Source organism: Asterias amurensis, chromosome 3 (genome assembly GCF_032118995.1).
Source record: "Asterias amurensis chromosome 3, ASM3211899v1".
Classification (NCBI taxonomy): domain Eukaryota; kingdom Metazoa; phylum Echinodermata; class Asteroidea; order Forcipulatida; family Asteriidae; genus Asterias; species Asterias amurensis.
The window spans coordinates 2,316,662-2,337,169 of NC_092650.1; the positions used below are offsets into that span (position 1 = coordinate 2,316,662).

Sequence of the window (20,508 nt, forward strand, 5' to 3'; positions counted from 1 at the left end):
CTTCGAAAATGGGGTGGGGGTTCACATTCCTTCCACTCTTTCAGGGGGGAGGTGCAAATCTGTCAACGATGGACCATGCGTGTGGGAAGCCTTTACGTCGTGAGGTGCGGGCCCGATTAAGGGCCCGGGGAAATTTTGCAGTTTAGATGCTCTGTGATGCAATCTAGGGCCAATTTTGAGGGGGGACAATTTTGATATAGTGTCCTTCACCCTTCGAAAAATTGTGTCATCCTTTGCCCACAGGATTAATGCCCATATAGGGACACCGGGTTTCGTCTTACACAGGGCAAAACTTGGGCTTCATGATAAAGGTGGTCAAAAAGGTGGGGGGGGGGGGGACATTTGATATTGTGTCCCCCACCCTCCAAAAAGGTGGGGGGGACATGTCCCCCTGTCCCACCCCTGATTGACGCCCATGGAGGTAATATGCCACAATAGCATTAAATTTGGTGTCGTCATCGTCACTGTATAACCCCAGTTTCAATGTTTGTATTCCACCGTTCCACCCCGTAGTCCATTGACTTTCAATGGGTGCGTTCGATTAGCTTCCCCGGGTCGACCCCGGTGTGTGGGCGTTTTCTTTTTTTTTCCAGGACGAAGGTGTACAGCTAATTACCAACGTTCGTCCTGGAAAAAATAACCGCCACACACCGGGGTCGACCCATCACGAACGCACCCAAAGAATGTGATGGTAGACGACCCTAAGCCAATAAGTTCATTTAAAGAGGAAAATTACCGCATCAGCCCACCACTTTTTATAAAACTTTTTATTTATTTTTAATTATGGATATTGGACTAAATTGCCATTTTAAAAACAGTCTTCTAATTGATAAAACCGATTTTTTTTTGACCCGTTATTTAAATTCAAGCGCACTTTTCAACCACGTGGACGAAACTCTTCGCAGCCACTCTCATGCCAAAATTAAGAACTACAAATGGAGTGTCGAGAGAGCAGTGTTGTCAAGGCCACTGTTTTGTAGGCTCACCCAAAATCGCTTATTTTTTTTTATTTTGACGCTGAAGTTCAAATTCAGTGCGTGCCTCTCTGCATGAATTCTGTCTTTTCTTCCTCCATGATTCAATAATGATTGGCCTAAATTGATTTTTTGTTTAAGGGAGTCCTACTTGATATACGTGTGACAGAAATTGGATTTTCAAAAAATGTGCATAAAAATTATGGTGAAATACATATATGGGGAACTAATTAAAGCCATTATACACTTTCGGTAAACAGTATTGTCCAAGTCCCACACTTCGTGTATCACAACTTATATATAAAATAACAATCCTGTGGAAATTTAGGCTCAATCGGACATCGGAGTCGGGAGAAAATAACGGGAAAACCCACTCCTGTTTTCGCGCGTTTCGCCATGTCATGACATGTGTTTATAACAAATCCGTAATTCTCGTTAACGAGAATTTATATTGTTTTACCGTTTTCTCAAAAAGTAAAGCATTTCATGGACTAATATTTCAAGAGAAGTCTTTCACCATTACCTTCTGTAAACCCTGTAAGGTATTTGTTATTTGAAAGTGTCTGTTTAATTTAAATTATTTGTAAATCTGTGAACTTTTTTTTTTTTTCTGTACCGAAAGGGTCCAATGGCTTTAATAAACAGATTGCTCTTTGATCTATGCCAACCTGCAGAAAAAAAAATCATTGCTTTGCCCGTCCGTATACGTACACGTATAAAGCGGGCAATTCTCATTATTTGACCGACTGGTGGTCGCTATACAGATCAACGGCAGTGCTCTAATTATTTTGTTAGTACGTAGGTAGATGGCGTAATAATCATCCACCAAAATATGCCAAGTATTACGTGAAATCCTTCCTATAAAATGAGTGTATTTTTCTAGTGGATAATACACGTCAATTTACTGGTAAGTGATACGTTTAAGTTTATCCTAAAATAGTAAAATTATGCTTGAAGCAGTAGTTTTGCTCGTGTCGTCGGGTTGCGCTGCCTGCTCTGCGCTGTCAACAAAGTGCAACACTGAGACGCGTAAACGTATACGATTACGTGTCCTTCTTGAACAGTTGACAAACGCCCTGAGTTGGTCAACTCGACCTATCTAAGAACGGGATACCCTAACCTTTTTGTCGCGGTAAATAAACACATTTCTCCATCAGGATAAAAACTGGTCACCACCAACTTTTGCAATTAAGTGTCCTGTTACCCTGTTAAAACTTTAATTCAATTTTTAGTGTGTGAACTTGCGAATACTTTCCATTTTCATTATTTTAATTAAAATGTTATCTTTTTCAATTTCCGGACTTTCTTTGGTTTTTGCTTTTTATTTGCTAAATAAACGAATACATTGTTTGTGAATTTTCTATTTCTATCATGGTGTCATGGGTTTCCGACTGGATAACGAGAGAATTGTTCAGAATCGAAAACTAAATGATTTTTTTTTAAATCATCAGAAACGTTTCCGTATGGGTGTCGCCACCACTTTTTCATTCGATATGATATAATATAGTATTTAGTAATTTGCCTCAATGAGAAATCTCTTTTTGTATAAATGAGTTAATAAGTGGTGGCTATACGGAAAGTTATCCAAATCACCTCACCATACCAGTGCACCAACCTTTTTTCTAGACACTTACAGTTACACTTCATCGGATCTTGAAATCTTAGAATTTTTGGTCTTACGTTTTGAGAGATCGTCCGCCTTTACAATCAGTGGTGAAGCCCGGTTTATACTTCCTGTGAATGCAAATGCGAAGCGATTTTTGGTGACGCAACATTCGTTACACGCTCCATTTCCCTTTGTGACGCAATTAAATTCTCATCGCACGAAGCAGTCGCAGGAAGTAGTAACCGGGCTTAATGCATGCACGACATTGGAGTAACGGCATGTTTCTGATACTTTATTGGTTGGCATTTAAATGAATATATTCAGAAGCTAGTAGGTCTATGGCAATACTTCAATAGCTTATTATGGCTAATAGTTGCAAATCGGCTGAAGCCGCGAATTGTAAATTTGTTTTTAAGAAACCATTTATGAATGAATAAAGTAAATTGCTTACCTATCATCATCCATCGATGTATTGTTTTCAGGTACCCAGTGTTCATCATGCCTGTGTTAGTACTCCAACCTCCATCCCTTCCTGCTCTCCAGACCTACATAGCTCTGAGCTGTCTCAGTCTAGCTTGGTGCTTCTTGTATGCCAGAGAGACCCTCGAGACAGTAGAGAACGCTGGGTTGACCCACCAGGCACCAGACTCGAGCACAGAGACTCTTGGTGACGATGGTAGAGGTGCTCCAGGAGGATGGTCTAACGGGGCAAATGAGAGCGAGACGTCACGGTATTTGTTTGGAATACAAGCGGACGATGGAGAGATTATTAAACTGTGCCGAATTATGATGGCAGATGTCTGGTCGGTGTTGGTAAGTCCAAGTCAAGTCAAGTCAAGTGGTGGGTTACACAAAGAGTTAAGACTAGTCTTAGGACTAGCCATACAGTTTTAATATCCCCTTAGGACTAGTCCTAAGTTAGAACTAGTCCTAACTCTTTGTGAAAATAGACCCCAGGCCTCGAAATAACCCATGGCACCCACCATAATTGCTGTGGTGCTCTGTGTTTTTGCTGGTGCCCTTTACAAATTCCAAATATTAATTTTTATTTTGTCCTCATAGAAGTGCTCCCTTACAAGAGGAAATTTGCTGTGCCCCTTCAAGAACGAAGTTCAAGGCCTGTCAGTCATTTAGCTCTAAACCACTCTTCTTGATATTTATCATATTTGGAGAAACCTTCCACTCATTGATTTTGTATTTATGTTTACAGTCGTTGATCAACCTGGCCTTCTGTCTTCTGGTCTTAGTGGGACGTTTGTTGCAGCATATTGTGTTTGGAGAACTCCGTGCCAGTGAGAGACAGGTACTAGTACTTAGCCAAAACTTGGTTTGTGTCGTTCATTTAAAAACTCTGTAATTCATACTTCACTAGATGTCATATGTCAAACCCAAACCAAAAGCAAACCACCCAAACCAAAAGCAATTTAACAGTTGACAGTGGCATTTTACTTTGTCATTTGGAGTAATTTGTTATGAGTAGTTTAGAGGAGTGGCCTGCTGGGTTTTTGTTTACCACACACAACTGTTCATTATTTTAGAAAGTTTTAAACGTTAAGAGTCAATGGAGTCAAACTGTAAATGTGTTTCTGTTTTACTACAGCATCTCCGAGACAAATTATGGAAGTTTATCTTCTACAAATTCATCATCATCTTTGGTGTTCTGAACGTCCAAACTTTAGAGGAGATGGTGATGTGGATGGTATGGTTTGCTGCCCTCGCTTTCCTCCATACTCTGTCCGGACTCTGTAAAGATCGATTTGAATATGTGAGTATCGTTCAAAAAGAGAATTTAATCATCCTTCTACTTTTTCCAGTGGATTGATCAAATTACAAATTTAATAAGTTAGAACTTTGCATGATGGAAGTATAATCAGGTGATTAAACACTAGGGAGGAAAGATGAGTGAGGGGGAGGGCTGGAGCACTTGCTTGACTTGGACTTTGAAGGCAGTGATGGATTGGTGGAAGATGTCGATGGAAGGATTGGTTTGGGCGATTGAATTAAACAGGGAGGTGAGACGGTGTATGAAGCCCTTTGTAGTGGCATTGACCCTGTTTTTAGGGACAATGAACAGGACAGGGTAACGGAGGTTAGGACGGGGAACTTTAAGGGGGAAAAGAGAACAAAGTTTATCTCCATTACAACAGAGTCCAGCATCCTCTTGAAGGTGATAAGAACATACTGATTGAGGAATCCAGTTGTCAACCACGGGTTCTTTTCCCAAACCAACACGACTCAAAAGAGGTTTACATATGGGGCTACCACAAACCTCACCTAAAAGTGGCAATTCTTGTTACATATACCATGTGTGTATCTACTTGCCAGGTAGAGTTTGTTCTTTAGACAACTGTCTTGCTATATATTCTACGACCGCGGAGTAAATTTTTCGAATTGCTCGGCAGACTTCTCAGTTCTGAAAAAAAACTGTCCTGCTTTCTGACTACTACCTGGGAGGAAGATATAGAAAACTGGCGGGACTACTACTTTAGCTTATAGGATCATAATTAACTGCACTACCGCGGTGTCAGTTCTTAAATTGATCTCAATGTTTTCGACTAGCTTGCTCTAGTCATCGTTAATTTGTGTTATTTATTGTTATTTGTAGCTGTGTTTCTCACCTTCCCCCATGGGTTGGGCTCACGGCAAGGTATTGTTTCTGCTAGCTACCATTTTGTGTATGTGCAAAGGTCTGATTTTCATCTGCTGTTACATGGGTGCACTGCAAGACTGGAATGTCTTTCTCTTTACCATCTCGGAGGTAAGACTGGCTGAAGAAGAATATTGTCTTATATAGCATACATATCTAAGGTACTTTAGGCACTTCAACAAAACAAATTTTAACTCTTCTAGTGCCACGATCTATGTTATGTATTTTGAAAGCAGCATTATCGTACATGTAAGATCGAATCTATGTACTCAAAAAGTGTCACTCAAGAAATACTATTTACTTTGGGATGTACCAAGGCAACTCAAATCAGCAAGATGAATTTTGTTCGGCGAGAGTGATTTTTATATATACATAATTTTGAAAAACCTGAAAAAAGCTGGGTATTTTAGGTTCAATAGGCAAACGAAGCGGCCACTGAAAGAGTTAAGAGACGCACTTTAGATGAGGCCAGAAAACATGATCACAAATTGAATCAGTAAAAGATAAATAACTTTTTGCTTGTGCTGCTAAATTATGACACAAATATTTAAAGTCTCATACCGATTTCTGATCACTTATTTAGTGTGACGATTTTTTTATTTTTTTATTTTTTTAAAAAAAATTCTCTGTGATCTGTTGACTATTTTTTCATTGTATGATTTTTTGTTGTCAGGTCATTCTGCTGGAGATCAGGACAGTGTACGTTCTAATCAGGTATAAACAACATCAACAATTTGATTTATGAATTCCACTTTTTAAGAGAAAGTATCAAAGATCCTTTCTCTTGAACCATCTGTTGGTAATTACTCAAAGTAATTGTTAGCATAAAACCTTACTTGGTAACCAGTAATGGGGAGAGGTTGATAGTATAAAACATTGTGAGAAACAGCTACCTCTGAAGTGACATAGTTTTTGAGAAAGAAGTAGTTTTCCACGAATTTGATTTTGAGACCTCAGAATTAGATTTTGAGGTCTCCAAATCAAGCATCTGAAAGCACACAACTTCGTGTGACAAGGGTGTTTTTTATCTTTCATTATTATCTCGCAACTTTGACGACAAATTGAGCACAAATTTTCACAGGTTTGTTATTTTATGCATATGTTGGGATACACCAAGTGAGAAGACTGGTCTTTGACAATTACCAATAGTGTCCAGTGTCTTTAAAGGCATGATTTTTCCCCTACTTACGGCTGATCTCTAATTTTGTTGCAACCCTTCATGGTTCAGTTACTTGTTCAGCAGACCACCTAATAATAAGAATAATAAACAGTATTTATATAGCACCAAAATCTGCCTTCAAAAACACGCTTAAGGCGCTTTACAGATTAAAGATGAAGGCAATTAAAATGGTGCTAAATATAAAACAACTGTAAACGGAAACATGAATTGTTCTATTGTTTTGTGGTTTAGAGTTTGTTTTATTGTGCGCTACATGTGTCAGGTTTTAGTAAATTTTAGTAAAATGTTTTTTTTTTCTTAGATATGGAATCCATTTCTACGATCTTCACTATGAGGGCGTTTGGGAGAAACGAGGTACCATCATGTACTACTCAGATCTTATTATGGAGCTTTCTGCACTGTGTGTGGACTTTGTGCATCATTTCCATATGCTGGTTAGTATTAGTCTTCTAATAATAATAATAATAATCACCAGATGTTATATAGCGCTTTTCACACCCGATTGGCATTTTAAAGCTCTTCCATTATTATCCCTGGTCACTGGGCCATTTAATTCATTCCTTAAACTGTCTCAGCTCCCTGGGGAGCATACAGCCTGTGCAACAAATGGGCGCTTCTAAGCTTAAACAATCACAAAGAACCATATCTGCCCTTACAGGTACCCATTTACCCCTGGGTGAAGAGAAACAATTAAAGTAAAGCATCTTGCTCAAAGACACAAGTGCCATGACCGGGATTCAAACCCACACTCCAATGACTCCACCAGAACTTGAATGTGATGCTCTAATCCTTGTAGTTCTTTCAAAACTGTTGACTCAAGACTTCTTAGAATTCACTGTTTTGGGTTTTTTCCAGCTTTGGGGCAATGTGTTTTTGAGTATGGCAAGTTTGGTGATCTGCATGGAGCTACGTTTCCTGTACAGTGAAATCCAACGACGAATCAAACGTCATCGCAACTTCAGACAGGTTGGTTTCAATAATATCTTAAAGTTTAAGGAGTCAAGTTTCCTTGAGACATTTGCTGATGTATATTAAACCTGTTTCAGAGTGGCTCTCCAGAGTCATGCCGAACCAAATAGATAAGGAGCAACTCTAGGTCAACCCAAATAAATGTTGGGTTCAGACAGGCAAACTTAACATAACTTTTACATTGGTTCGGCTCGTGATAAGATTGACGTCTGAAACCAAGGCGCTCCAGAGTTGTTCCAAACAACTGCAACTGTCGATCTTTCTAGTGCTTCCAGTCGCTCCTAACTGTTTTAGACATCAACATGTTTATGAACTTAATTTCAGAATTTGGTTTGGCACGCACTGAAGTGCCGTTCTGAAACACAAGTGTGAGACAGATTGAGTAATAATCCATGGAGATTTGAGACTGCCAGGCGTTTTGTTTTAAGTGTCATTTACTAGTCCATATCAGTTTTTACTTGACAATGTTTGCCGGGCTGGTGTTAAGGGTAATCCCTGCTGAGATATCAGTAACAACTGAATTATTCTGAAGATGACTTTCTTGTTTGTGCGTCAGGTTGTGAGCAATATGGAGGCAAACTTCCCCTTAGCGACAGATGAAGAATTAAGAGAGAATAATGACGATTGTGCGATCTGCTGGGAAGAGATGAAGAATGCTCGGAAGCTGCCCTGTAATCATCTCTTTCATAAGTAAGTTTTTCATGTTGGCATTTTCTACTGCTTGATTCAGATGATTTGAGATGTCGGTAACATTTCTGCCGTCAATCTTGAAGTATTTTGTATTCACTTACCCTTGCTAAAGTATCTCTAAAGGAGCTTCGACAACTTTGGGTGCAAGGGTTGATGTAGTAGTGGTATCCTTCTTGCCTTCCACCTCTAGGGTTTGCTTGCGGAACTGTGTGGATTGGGTCTTCAGTCCCTACCTGACTGCGTGGGTGTTCCCCTTTTGGGTTTTCCTCTCACATCTAAAACCGAAAACTTCTTGTTTCCTATTCATCCTGTTATCTGCCCTAATTGTGTTGTTGGATGTGTTGCTACCTTTGTGTTATTTTTATACTGATGGTCGAGCGTTCTGTGCTTTTGAAGATAATTTTGATGTGCTCTTTGTTTTAAACGTCTTGTATTTTTATCATTGCTATATTGTTGGTTTAGTACTGATGCTTTTTACTCTCTTTAATATTGTAAAGCGCTCAGTGACTGGTTTGATGTTGGGCGCTGTATCATGCTTATTATTATTATTATTATTAAATAAATGAATGGTGAATTGTTTAACTCCACAGTAACTGTCTGCGATCCTGGTTAGAGCATGAGACATCCTGTCCGACGTGTCGACACACCCTGAATATCCGACCTACAGACCAGCCGACAGTACCTACAGCTACTCCTCATGCTCATGGCGTCGGTGGCGCTATGATGGATCCGATGATGCGAGATGGTCAGGCACAACCGGTGCGACCAAGGAGAGGCAGAAATCACTTCTTTCATTTCGACGGTGAGAATAATGATCTTTGTTGTGTTTTATGTGGAAAAATAGTGAGATTTGTACCAATTTGGTTGCATTGAAAGGGACTTTTAGATAGAAATAAGTTTTTCTGCATGGTGACATATTTGCTGTTGCACTATCTCTAAACTTCTTTGAGTAGTGTTGGTTCGCAGGGTGATCTTTACTTAAGTCGATCAGAGCATACTATTCAAAGCGTTTGGTTGTCAACCACTGGTTCTTTTCAGAATCAACACAATTCAAAAGACGTTAACACATGGTGCTACTGCAAACCTCACCCAATGAATAAGTTGTTAAGGACTTGGGTACTTTTTCAAAATGTCCACAGATTTACATTAAACTTACAGGGTTTGAAGATAATGATAGTGAAAAGCTTCCCTTCAAATTATACTAACTGAGGTTGTGTAGTTTTTGAGAAATGAGTAAAACAAGTCACAAAATAATTTTGGTCTCATGAGACTAAAATTATTTTAGCATGTCAAATCCCCTGATATTATACCAAAACCATAGCATAACTGCTTATGTTTTTACATGCTAAAACTGAGACGAAAATTATTGATTTTACTCATTTCTCAAAAACTACAGCACCTCAGTAAGTACAATTTCAAGGGAAGCTTTCTACTATCATAATCTTCAAACTATGTTGTGGACATTGTGTACAAATTTAGCTACTTCTAACTCAAAGTTACAACAACCTTTTATGCTGCTGAGAACAACACATTACTTTTCTTCTGTACTTGGCTAATTTTGTAAACTTGAATTATAAAGAATCGTTGACAGCTTGACTGTATCATCTAGAGTATAATATTTGTGTTAAAATCCGTGATGAATTTTCACAGGTTCCCAAATTGCCAGCTGGATACCAAGTTTCTCCGTCGAGGTTTCACATCGTCATTTACTGCAGCAGAGAGCTGTACATACTTCACAACTCACTAACATGGTGAGTCTAACACAACAGTAAGCCTGGGTGACTAGTGTCATAAGTTGCGACTATTTGAGGCGTGACTAGTCGAGTAGTTAATTTCACTAGTCGCCCAGGCCTACTACGCAGTAGGATGGTTTAATACGGGTATTTCAAGTTGTAAACTCAGATGTTGGATTTATTTATTTGATTGTTGCAGTACCCGCTGCCAAAATATAGGACTCGAACGGCCTCTAGCTACCGGGCAATCTCGGTGGTCTAGTTGGTAAGACACTGCTCTAAGAATTGCAAAGGTTTTTTGTTCACATAACTTGTCAAATTACTGAATTTACAGTGCTAACACACATCGGTGTAAGGTAAATAAATAAATAATTGTATTGTTTCTCTATCAGGCCACCCAGGTCCAGCAGATGTTTCCAAATTATCCAGTGCATGTACTCCTTGAAGATCTGCGAGTCACACAGGCTGTTGAAGTTACTATTGATAACATCTTAGAAGGAAGATTAGTGCTGCCGCCTGTAAGTTAGAGTAGCTTCTTGATTAGGCGATTGAATATTTTGTGATATAGACTCTTGTTCATGAGGTGTTGGGTATTATTTAGCCTCACAAAGAGCTCAATATGATCAGAATTGTGTATCTAACTTAATTTTTTAGCTAAGTGTGTAGACACAATACAAATCACTGTGGTAATAATGCTGCAACTCATCTGGGCCCAATTTCATGGCTCTGCTTACCGTAAGCACAGAATCGGCGCTTACGGAAGCAGGGAATTCTGTGCTTATGGCAAGCGTATTTCACGGGTTAGCAGCGAATTTGGGCTTCTGCGCGTGCGTACTTCACGTTACTAGGCATTCTACGCTTACAAGGCTAGCGCAGAAGTTCGGCGCTTGCACGTAAGCAGGGAATCGCGACCGTAAGCGCAGAATTCGGCGGTAAGCAGAGCCATGAAATTGGGCCCTGAAGATGCATCTTAGTGCTTCGTTAAACCAAGCCCTAATGCCATAGAAGACCGCTTGTTGTATTCAGTGTTTACCCCTTGCTTTTTGCTGTGTGCTTCTGACTCTCTCTCTCTCTCTCTTTATTCATTTCTTTTCACTTGACTGATTTTGTTATACTAATAAACCTGTTCTCGTTTGTTGTGTTCTCATTTAGCCTTTGAGAAAGACTCTGCTAGGGTCAAAACATCAGGCCATTAACTATTTTTTTTAACTTGCTGTATTTTTTGTCTTGCAGCAGTTTATGTCCTGTCTTTCATGTATGTCTGTCATTTTGTCTGTCCGTCCATAGGCTGTAGGAACATCAGCCGTTGCTTCCCGGACCTAGATGTTGCCATTTGTTTAAAGATAACTTTTGTAATGATTTTGGGGGTTGAACAAAGAATTGACTAGAGTGGTATTCGAACCAATGACCTCCGGATTAACGTGCCGGCGCTCTACCAACTGAGCTATCTAGCCCTATGTTGGCGGTGTCCCTATTTTGTCAATATCTTTGTTCGGGGGTGCCAGTCAGAAGTCATACAAGCGTTAACTGCCGTGTAGCCGGGGCTCACACCCAAACTACGATACAACCTGGGAAGCGGCAGCCAGGGGATCATCTTAAGGGGATGCGACTGTTTCAGATATCAATATAGACCATATATCGATAGATAACTTTTGTATCACTTTTATAGAATGTAGATTTACCATCATGTTGACTATATTATAGCATCTTGTATTATTCATTTTGAATTACTGTGATTTCTGCAACAATGAATGAACAAAATATTATTAGTGTTTTATTGAATGATTCAGAAAAGGCCCATCAGTCATAGAAATCATTATTGATATGGTATCTTCCCAAACAGGAAACCACTGAAGCAAATGCTACCACTCCAGCCGACGCTATCCAAACCCCTTCATCCAACCCATCCCTAAACGCCAACGCCAACTCAAGACGGACAGGAGAAAGCCCATCTTTATACGACACACCAGGGAGGTCGGTAGAGGCCGACGTGGTGAGGCAGAGATCGGCAGCGGCCGACGTGGTGAGACAGAGGTCGGTAGCCGCTGATATGGTGAGACGATTTGGTGAGATGGAAGAGATGGTTCAGAATGATAGACATCAAGGAGTTGATGAACGTGGCGATCGATCCGCTGAGATGGCTTCAGTCTCTACCTCAAGGTAAACTTCAAAACTTCGATATAGTATTATAAATGGTGGCTAATGATTTGGTTATAGTATGCTAAAACAAAAAAAGTAATTGTGGACTAAGCAGTTGCTCATCATCCATAAAAATTATTCATGATATCGCAACTTCTCAAACAGGAGACTACTGAAGCAAATGCTGCCACTCCAGTCGACGCTATCCAAACCCCTTCACTCAACCCATCCCTCAATAACTACAATGTTTCACATTGTGAGAAACGACTCACGAAAGTGTTAATTTCTCTTTCAATATTAATAATGATAATAGTGGCTTCTTTTGAATCGCTCATATCCATCACTCAGTGACACACAAGGTGCTTCAACATTCAGGATTTGTTTTCCTGCAATGTATGAATTATGAGAACAATTCCTTTTTACATGTTATTTGTACGCTGTGGTTCGATCCAGTTTTCTTCTACTTCGGTTTTTGAACTCCTTCTTTTGTAACATCAGTCCTGGGGTCGATTTCACAAAGAGTTAGGACTAGTCCTAACTTAGGACTAGTCCTAACTTAGGACTAGTCCTAGAAGAGTTAGGACTTACTCGTCCTAACTCGAGATAAGACTAGTCCTATCTCTTTGTGAATACCCAGGATTACTATAAAATTCCTGTTAATATATTTGTATGTGTTTAAATGTGTATATCAATTTTTTTTTCGAAGGTTTTTAAATTTATATCTATTTGTATATGTGTATATTGTAGAATCTTTTCTTTAGGATATTTTATAACGTAGTTAAGTAGGCCTATATTTTAATTTGATTACATTTTTAGCTTTTATTTCTGTTGTTAGGCGCATTGAGGAACCTGTGATTCATAATTAACCTTATTCATAATGTGCTTTATAAATGCTGTTTATTATATAGCCAAGTATAAAAGACGTGTTTCCATCCTTGTGTCTTTCTAATTATCTTATGTCTGAGGGTGCATGTTCCTAAACCTTCTTTCTTATTTACTTATTGACAGTGTTGGTGCATGTTCTGATACCTGTTTCTTTATTTACTTATTGAGAGTGTTAGTGCGTGATACCTGTATCATTATTTACTTATTGACAGTGTTAGTGCGTGATACCTGTATCATTATTTACTAATTGAGAGTGTTAGTGCATGATACCTGTATCCTTATTTACTTATTGACAGTGTTAGTCTGTATACCTGTATCCTTATTTACTTATTGACAGTGTTAGTCTGGATACCTGTATCCTTATTTACTTATTGACAGTGTTAGTGCATGTTGTGATACCTGATTCCTTATTTACTTATTGACAGTGTTGGTGATGATGGGAATGTACCCTTCACCGACGGTCCTCAAGCCCTCCCCGGTAGATTCTCAAAATCCTCAGCAGAGAGAGAAACCATTCTTAGACAACGTAAAGAATTATTAATGAAACTCGCAAGAAGGTTAGTAAACAGAGCGGGAAAGATCCAGGATTTCAGGTTTGGAGGGGAGGGGGGGGGGGACTTGGGCACAAACTTTGAGGGCTAGTTTCAAAGTTGAATTTTATCAGTAACACCAAAGTATATATTCTGGTGACTAAATTTGTGTTGGATGATAATCTATGCATTTGATGTTTTAGGCAAAAAAATAAATATATGTTAACGACCCCACCCACTTCCTTTTTAGGGGCCACCTTCTTAAAAAAAAAAATTGTTTAAAAAAAAAGGAAATATTTAAACGATCTCACTACCCTTTTTCAGAAGTATTATTTTTCCTAATTTTGAAACGAGAAATTTGTTAATAATTTTTTTCTTTTTAATAACGTATTTTTTACCAAAGAGCAAACAAATGTTATCCCCTGGAAAAAAAAAACCCTAAATAAAAATCAACTAACTCTATATTGTATTTTTTCTCCACAAGGCGATTCCAAGACAAGCAGGCACATTCCACCAAAACCACTGCTTCCTCCAATAAAAACAACCAATCAGCTTCAAACACCTTAAGAAACCAGTCAGCCAATCAGAATCCTTCCTCTAGAGAATCATCAACAAGCTTAGCAGCGGGTGCTACAGCGCCCTCTAGTGGTGAAGAGGATCGTGCGCAGAAGCGTTTCGCTGCGTACGAAGCCGCTATGAGGAGAATGAACCAGCAACATTAAGGCAAGACAAATAAAAACCATTTTGAATTAAATGTAATCACACTACATTAAACAAATTTCCCTAGATAACTCTGTCAGTTCCCGCTTTTTTGTTTGCATTTTGAGCCTAAAATGCTGAGCTTTTTAGCTTTTCTGGAATAGGAAAAGTAAATAATTCACGATACTAAATGTATCCTGCTGATTTGGGTTGGGACTTGGCCCCGAAGACAATTTTGGTTGACGGGAATCTCCTAATGCAATCTGGCAAAGTGACCAAAATGCGTTGTCACATACAAAATTCTTCGACACAAGTTAATAGTATTTCCTGAGTGATAATACCCTCTCGTGATAAATGTATGTATGCGGGGGGCATGGTCAGCTTGTTAGTAAAGCACTTGCCTCCCACCAAGGTGACCCTGGTTCGATTCCCGGCCAGGGCCATATGTGAGTTGAGTTGTGCATTGGTTCTCTACTGTGCCACGAGGGTTTCCCAGACCATCCGGTTTTCCTCCCTCCGGAAAAATCAAACACTTTTGATCTCTGGCTGTGCTCCGTGGTCATAACGGGTTGATGTGGCTGGCGGCCAAAGGCACCCTTGCATGCCTGCTTCTCGAACATGTTGAAGCCGTGTCCTTCGCAATTCAGCTCTTAGCTGCGACTAAGGATGATTAGCCTCCCAAATTATCATTATTATTATGTATATGATGGGATGTACAGGTAACTTATGAAACTTTTGTATATGTACAACGTTGGCATGTAAAGACACTGGACACTCGTGGTAATTGTCAAAGACAAGTCTTCTCACTATATGTATCTCAACATAGGCATGAAATAACAAACCAGTGAAAATTTGAGCTCAATCGGTCATCAAAGTTGCGAGATAACTATGAAAGAAAAAACACCCTTGTCACCTGATGTTGTGTGCTTTCAGATGCTTGATTTCGAGACCTCAAATCCTAAATCTTAGGTCACAAAATTAAATTGTTTGACAAATACTTCTTTTTTTGTAAACTACGTTACTTCAGATGGAGCCGTTTCTCACAATGTTTTATACTATCAACAGCTCCCCATTGCTTGTTACCAAGTAAGGTTTTATGCTAACAATGATTTTGAGTAATTACCAATAGTGTCCACTGCCTTTAAACTGTTCAGGTTTGTTTCTGATTATTTACTAGATACAATTTATTGGTGTGCTCCGAAATCATGTTGAAGCATTTTGATTAAGATAAATCAACATATTTCTTATTTGGAATAGATTTGCTAAAAGTTAAAGGTATGTAAATTTATTGTAACTTAGAATTTTATGCTCAAAGGGCAAGGAAATCCATTTCCAAAGATATAAATATGTCTGTGGACATTAAACAGTATTTTTCTTTAGGAATATATATATTTAGATTTCTTTGTTTCTCCCAGTTTTTGAGTGATTCCTAAATCCTTAAAGGCAGTGGACACTATTGGTAATTGTCAAAGACCAGTCTCCTCACTTGGTGTATATCAACATATGCATAAAATAACAAACCTGTGAAAATTTGAGCTCAATTGGTCGTCAAAGTTGCGAGTTAATAATGAAAGAAAAAACACCCTCGTCGCACGAAGTTGTGTGCGTTTAGATGGTTGATTTCGAGACCTTAAATTCTAAACTTGAGGTCTCAAAATCAAATTCGAAGAAAATAACTTCTCTCTCGAAAACTATGTCACTGCAGAGGGAGCCGTTACTCACAATGTTTTGTACCATCAACCTCTCCCCATTACTTGTCACCAAGTAAGGTTTTATGATGATAATTGTTTTGAGTAGTTACCAATAGTGTCCACTGCTCTAAATGACATTTTGAGAAGGCGCCACAATTCTAAATTTAAATCCATTAATGCAAGCTTTAAATTCACGTTGTCCCAATCAGTCACTTTAAAGGGAAGGTACATGTTTGGTAATTGTCAAAGACCAGTGTCCTCACTTGGTGTATGCCATCATAATAATAAAACAACAAGCCTGTGAAAATTTGGGCCCAATTGGTCATCAGAGTTGCGTGAAAATGATGAAAGAAAAAAACACCTTGTTGGACGAATTTGTGTGGTATCAGATAGGAATAAAAAAGACATCTAGCTAGAAGTCTTTAATTATTTTAGGTATAAATTACCCCTTTTTCAAAAACTACATTACTTCAGAGGGATTCGTTTTCCACAATGTTTTATACTATCAACAGCTCTCCAATGCTCATTACCAAGTCAGTTTTTAAGTTAATATATGTTTTGAGTAATTACCAAACGTGTACCTTCCCTTAAAAGATGGAACGTTCCATATGATGAGGTGAAGCCACGTTTAGCGAAACATTCCATCCTTCAACCTTAACAATGTTCTCACAATGGACCCTTCCCATGAAATATGCTGATTACATTCACGCATGCGTACAGACCCTGTTGGTTGGCAAACGCCATAGAGTTGTGCACTAAGCAGACGTGTAATCATGTCTGCGTCACGCAGCCATTATCCGTGTACTAAACAGCAAGATGTTCCCTCATTTTGCCAACCAAAATGTTAGTGCGCACGCGCTATGTGCAATTTACATATTTCATGGGAAGGGTCTATTCCATGAACACGAGGGCGTTTAGTGCAGCTTTGAAAGGTCAGTTTGTACGCTGTCGTGCGTTGATAATCGTTGACAGGTGAAGGGCACCAGTGTCTTTAGTGAAGATAACTATAAACTGATTTTAGTGATGATCGTACGTCAGGTTTTCATCTGTGCAACAATTGTGCGAGCGACTGGCCTACTGCACACTGGTGGTGGTCTAGCGTGCAAAAGTGCAAAAAGAATGGAACAGAAATGAATGCTAAATAACACAAAAATGCAAGCATAATAGCATTATGTCATTAAATGTTGTAAAAGAATGAACACAACGTGACCTCCGAGGATCTTCTTTGTTTAATATTTTATAATAGTGGATATTGAAAGTTAAAAGTTGTTATTTGGTACTACTTAAATCAATCGGATCACACGGCGCTTGATCTTGGAGAAAAGAAAAAAAAAGGAGATAAGTTAAAGTCAGGTTAATCCATACAAACATGTACAAAGTTCGTGTGAATAAACTTTTTGGTTGAGTTAATTAATTTTTACTAATATAAGGATTGTTAGAATCATGATTGTATGGAAGTGTGATTTGAGGATATTATTGAAGATATGGGTAAATAAAAAAATATGAACTATTTGTTCTATCAAAGTCTTGGTCTTATCAATTGATAACATGACTTGTTTTATAGTGAAATACATTGTATGCATTGCTGAACTTTTCAAAATTGATGTGTTTTTTTTTCTCGTTTTTTTTGTGTGTGTAAAGTTGGTGCAGTACATTTAAAGTTTTCTATATAAAAATGTAATAAGTTTAAATATTAAAAGTTAGCAAAGGAGAATAATATGTATATTCATTTAAAATAACTAACTTTCATAGAGTTTATATTTTGACCTGACTGACTGTCACCTATGTGAGATATATATGAAGTTTAAAGGTCAAGAAAAAGTACATTGTTATTGAAGCCATAGGAGGCCTTGCACCGAGAAACAAAACAAATTGCACGTACAATGAGCTGGGCTTATAAAGGCACTGGGCACGTTTGGTAATTATTCAAAGTTTTTATGCTGATATATATATCAGCATAAAAACTTACTTGGTAATGAGCAACGGAGAGCTGTTAATAGTATAAAACACCTTTTGAGAAACGACTCCATCTGAAGTAACGTAGTTTTTTAGAAAGAAGTTGATTCTCACTAAAAATTTTGAATCTGAGAAAGACTTTAGGCCTGGGATACCTTTCCCAGGCATCTGAAATCACAAGTAATATTTGTGAAACAATAGTATTTTCCCCATTAATTTCTTGCGACTTTGATGACCAATTGAGTCCAAACTTTCACAGATTTGTTATTTTGTGCGTATGTTGGGATACACATAGTGAGAAAACTGGTCTTTGACAATTACCAACAGTGTCCAGTGTCTTTAAAGCTCCTAATGGAAATATGTATTTCCTATTAATATTTATTAATCTATTTTCTAATGCACTGTCGTTTCATTACTTGGTCTGTTTGTTCTTTGCAGCAAAACCAAAACAAAATTATATGCCAGAGATTTAAATTAATTTAGAGTCTTTTTCTTTATTGCCACTTATCTCCAACTACATGTACTTGGAGAAGCTAGGGGTTGAATTTTTGTTGAAATGTAAATACATTTTGTTTTAATGCAGAGGATTGTTGTCATACAGGTTGTTTTTGTCTTGTTCCCTTTTTAAAAGGTGATTTTTAGTGGTTCTGTCTCTGTTTAAAGACGCTGGACACTATTGGTAATTGTCAAAGACCAGTCTTCTCACTTGGTGTATCTCAACATATGCATAAACAACAAACCTGTGAAAATTGAGCACAATTGGTTGTTGAAGTTGCGAGATAATAATGAAAGAAAAAAGCACCCTTGTCACACTAAGTTGTGTGCTTTCAGATGCTTGATTTCGAGACCTCAAATTCTAAATCTGAGGTCTCTAAATCAAATTCTTGGAAAATTACCTCTTTGTTGAAAACTACATTACTTCAGAGGGAGCCGTTTCTCACAATGTTTTATACTATCAACAGCTCTCCATTACTTGTTACCAAGTGAGGTTTTATGCTGATAGTTACTTTGAGTAATTACCAATAGTGTCCACTGCCACTAATAGATCGTCTGGGTTGAATTTTCTTAGATTGATATTTACAGCACACCATGTATTATTTTGTCCGAAATTGTTTGTTTGTATACAAACGTATCATTGGTATAATGGCATGCTGTGTGTCATCTGTTGTTGTAGATTTACTCTGATTGTTGATGCCGAAGACATCAGTCAAAGCGACTCATTGGTCCCCATTACACAATTGTTGCTCGCTGTGAAGGGGACCCATGGATCCCAATCACAGAGTGCTGTAATTGTTTTGTTATACCATATTGAGAAACAAATGGTGATTTTTGCGTAGCAATTGATACATTTTGTTTTGCATTTTGGTCTGCTATACAAGGGAAAATGGTTTTCTGTTGTAACTATTTGAGGGATTATACAATGTAAATATATTTTCTCAAACTAATTATAATGTAATAACATGTTCATGCACCGTTGTGGTTCAAACACATGTACTTGTTTAATATCAGACGTATTATTGTAATGAAGTTCATCATTTTATACCCATTGATTTCATAACAATAAATGAACAATTTAACCATGCTAATGTTTGATTTTAATACGTTGAGGTTAACTAGATAATCGCTCCATGCTTTTTCATTGTAGGGCAGAGTGGTGCAGTAGTGGAGACCTAAAACAAACAAGAATTAAAAATAAAGAAGAAGTTGCCTTTGATATTAAAATTATTTTTAATTTTAAACATGCCTGCTTTTATAAACAATAAATACAATCTTTTGGGTTAAATAGGAAACAATTATTAACCTGAAAATTGGAAATAAAAAATTCCTTAACCTCCTTAACTTTTAACAGCTTTTGATTCTTACAAAACGAAGAAAACTTAAAAAAAGACAACATTTCCTTCTTAAGAATTTTACTGGAGACAGTGTAGTTTGAAACAATGCTTGGTTTTTTTGCTTGTTTGCTGTATTTTTCTCAGCTTTTGTGAGCTCAACTGCTCTTCAACATTGGCTCATGATTTGTTGCATATGGAAATTAACAATGGCATTTAAAAAACTTTTGTTTAAAAGTTGCCAGCTACATTTATCAATACCAAGCAAACCATGCATGACAAAGCTTCAGACTGATGTTGGTTTTGATGAGGACACTAGCCCAATTCATTTAGTTTTTTAGTTAATTTTTCTTTTAAATATTGGTTTACCCGAATTTATTATCATAAATATCCAAACACCATTCAAAGCCTAAAAACTTGATGCATGTATATTACAGATTCAGCCCAATTAATGTTATAATTGAAGCATACAAAATTTTCTTTAATGTCACAAAAAATGCATAGAAAACTGTAATTTCCCCAACAAACTCATGCAACATGCATAATAGAAATGAAACAAAAGATGAACAGAGTGGGGAAATATGGCCATAATAAATTTAAAAGATGTCAGAACTAACCATATTGTTACACAAATTTACAATAAATGGCAAACTGTGATATTAGTGGGGAGAACTCCTTTAAAACCAAAACATAAATTAAAAATCACTAAGAAACATTTTAAGTCACCTGGAAATAGAATTTTTTTCTTTCAAACATAAGAGTATATGCTTACGAACAATAAAACAATTTTTTTAGTAATTGTTTGTCACAATTTATATGTTTAAAACATATATAAAGTTGTTTGGGGGGGCTGACTCCGCCTACCCCTTTTGTGACGTCAATCGAGGCAGACTTTGCCTGCAATGCGTATAGTAAACACACGTGCAAAGTACATGTACGTCCAAGTCATGAGTTGGTACATTTCAAAAAGTGTTTTTTTT

The 20,508-nt window shown here is 37.7% G+C and overlaps 1 protein-coding gene across 1 annotated transcript; it reads left to right on the forward strand.

Annotated features, from left to right (window-relative positions):
* The first annotated feature begins 1,675 nt into the window (after positions 1-1,675).
* Positions 1,676-20,499, forward strand: LOC139934866 (E3 ubiquitin-protein ligase AMFR-like). The gene is made up of 15 exons (XM_071929281.1): positions 1,676-1,881; positions 3,063-3,393; positions 3,791-3,883; positions 4,181-4,345; positions 5,186-5,338; positions 5,901-5,941; positions 6,709-6,841; positions 7,263-7,373; positions 7,933-8,066; positions 8,657-8,868; positions 9,717-9,817; positions 10,192-10,317; positions 11,643-11,959; positions 13,249-13,380; positions 13,838-20,499. The coding sequence occupies exons 2-15, from the start codon at positions 3,079-3,081 to the stop codon at positions 14,073-14,075; spliced, it is 2,271 nt and encodes a 756-aa protein (XP_071785382.1). The 5' UTR covers positions 1,676-1,881; positions 3,063-3,078; the 3' UTR covers positions 14,076-20,499.
* Positions 20,500-20,508: the final 9 nt, after the last annotated feature.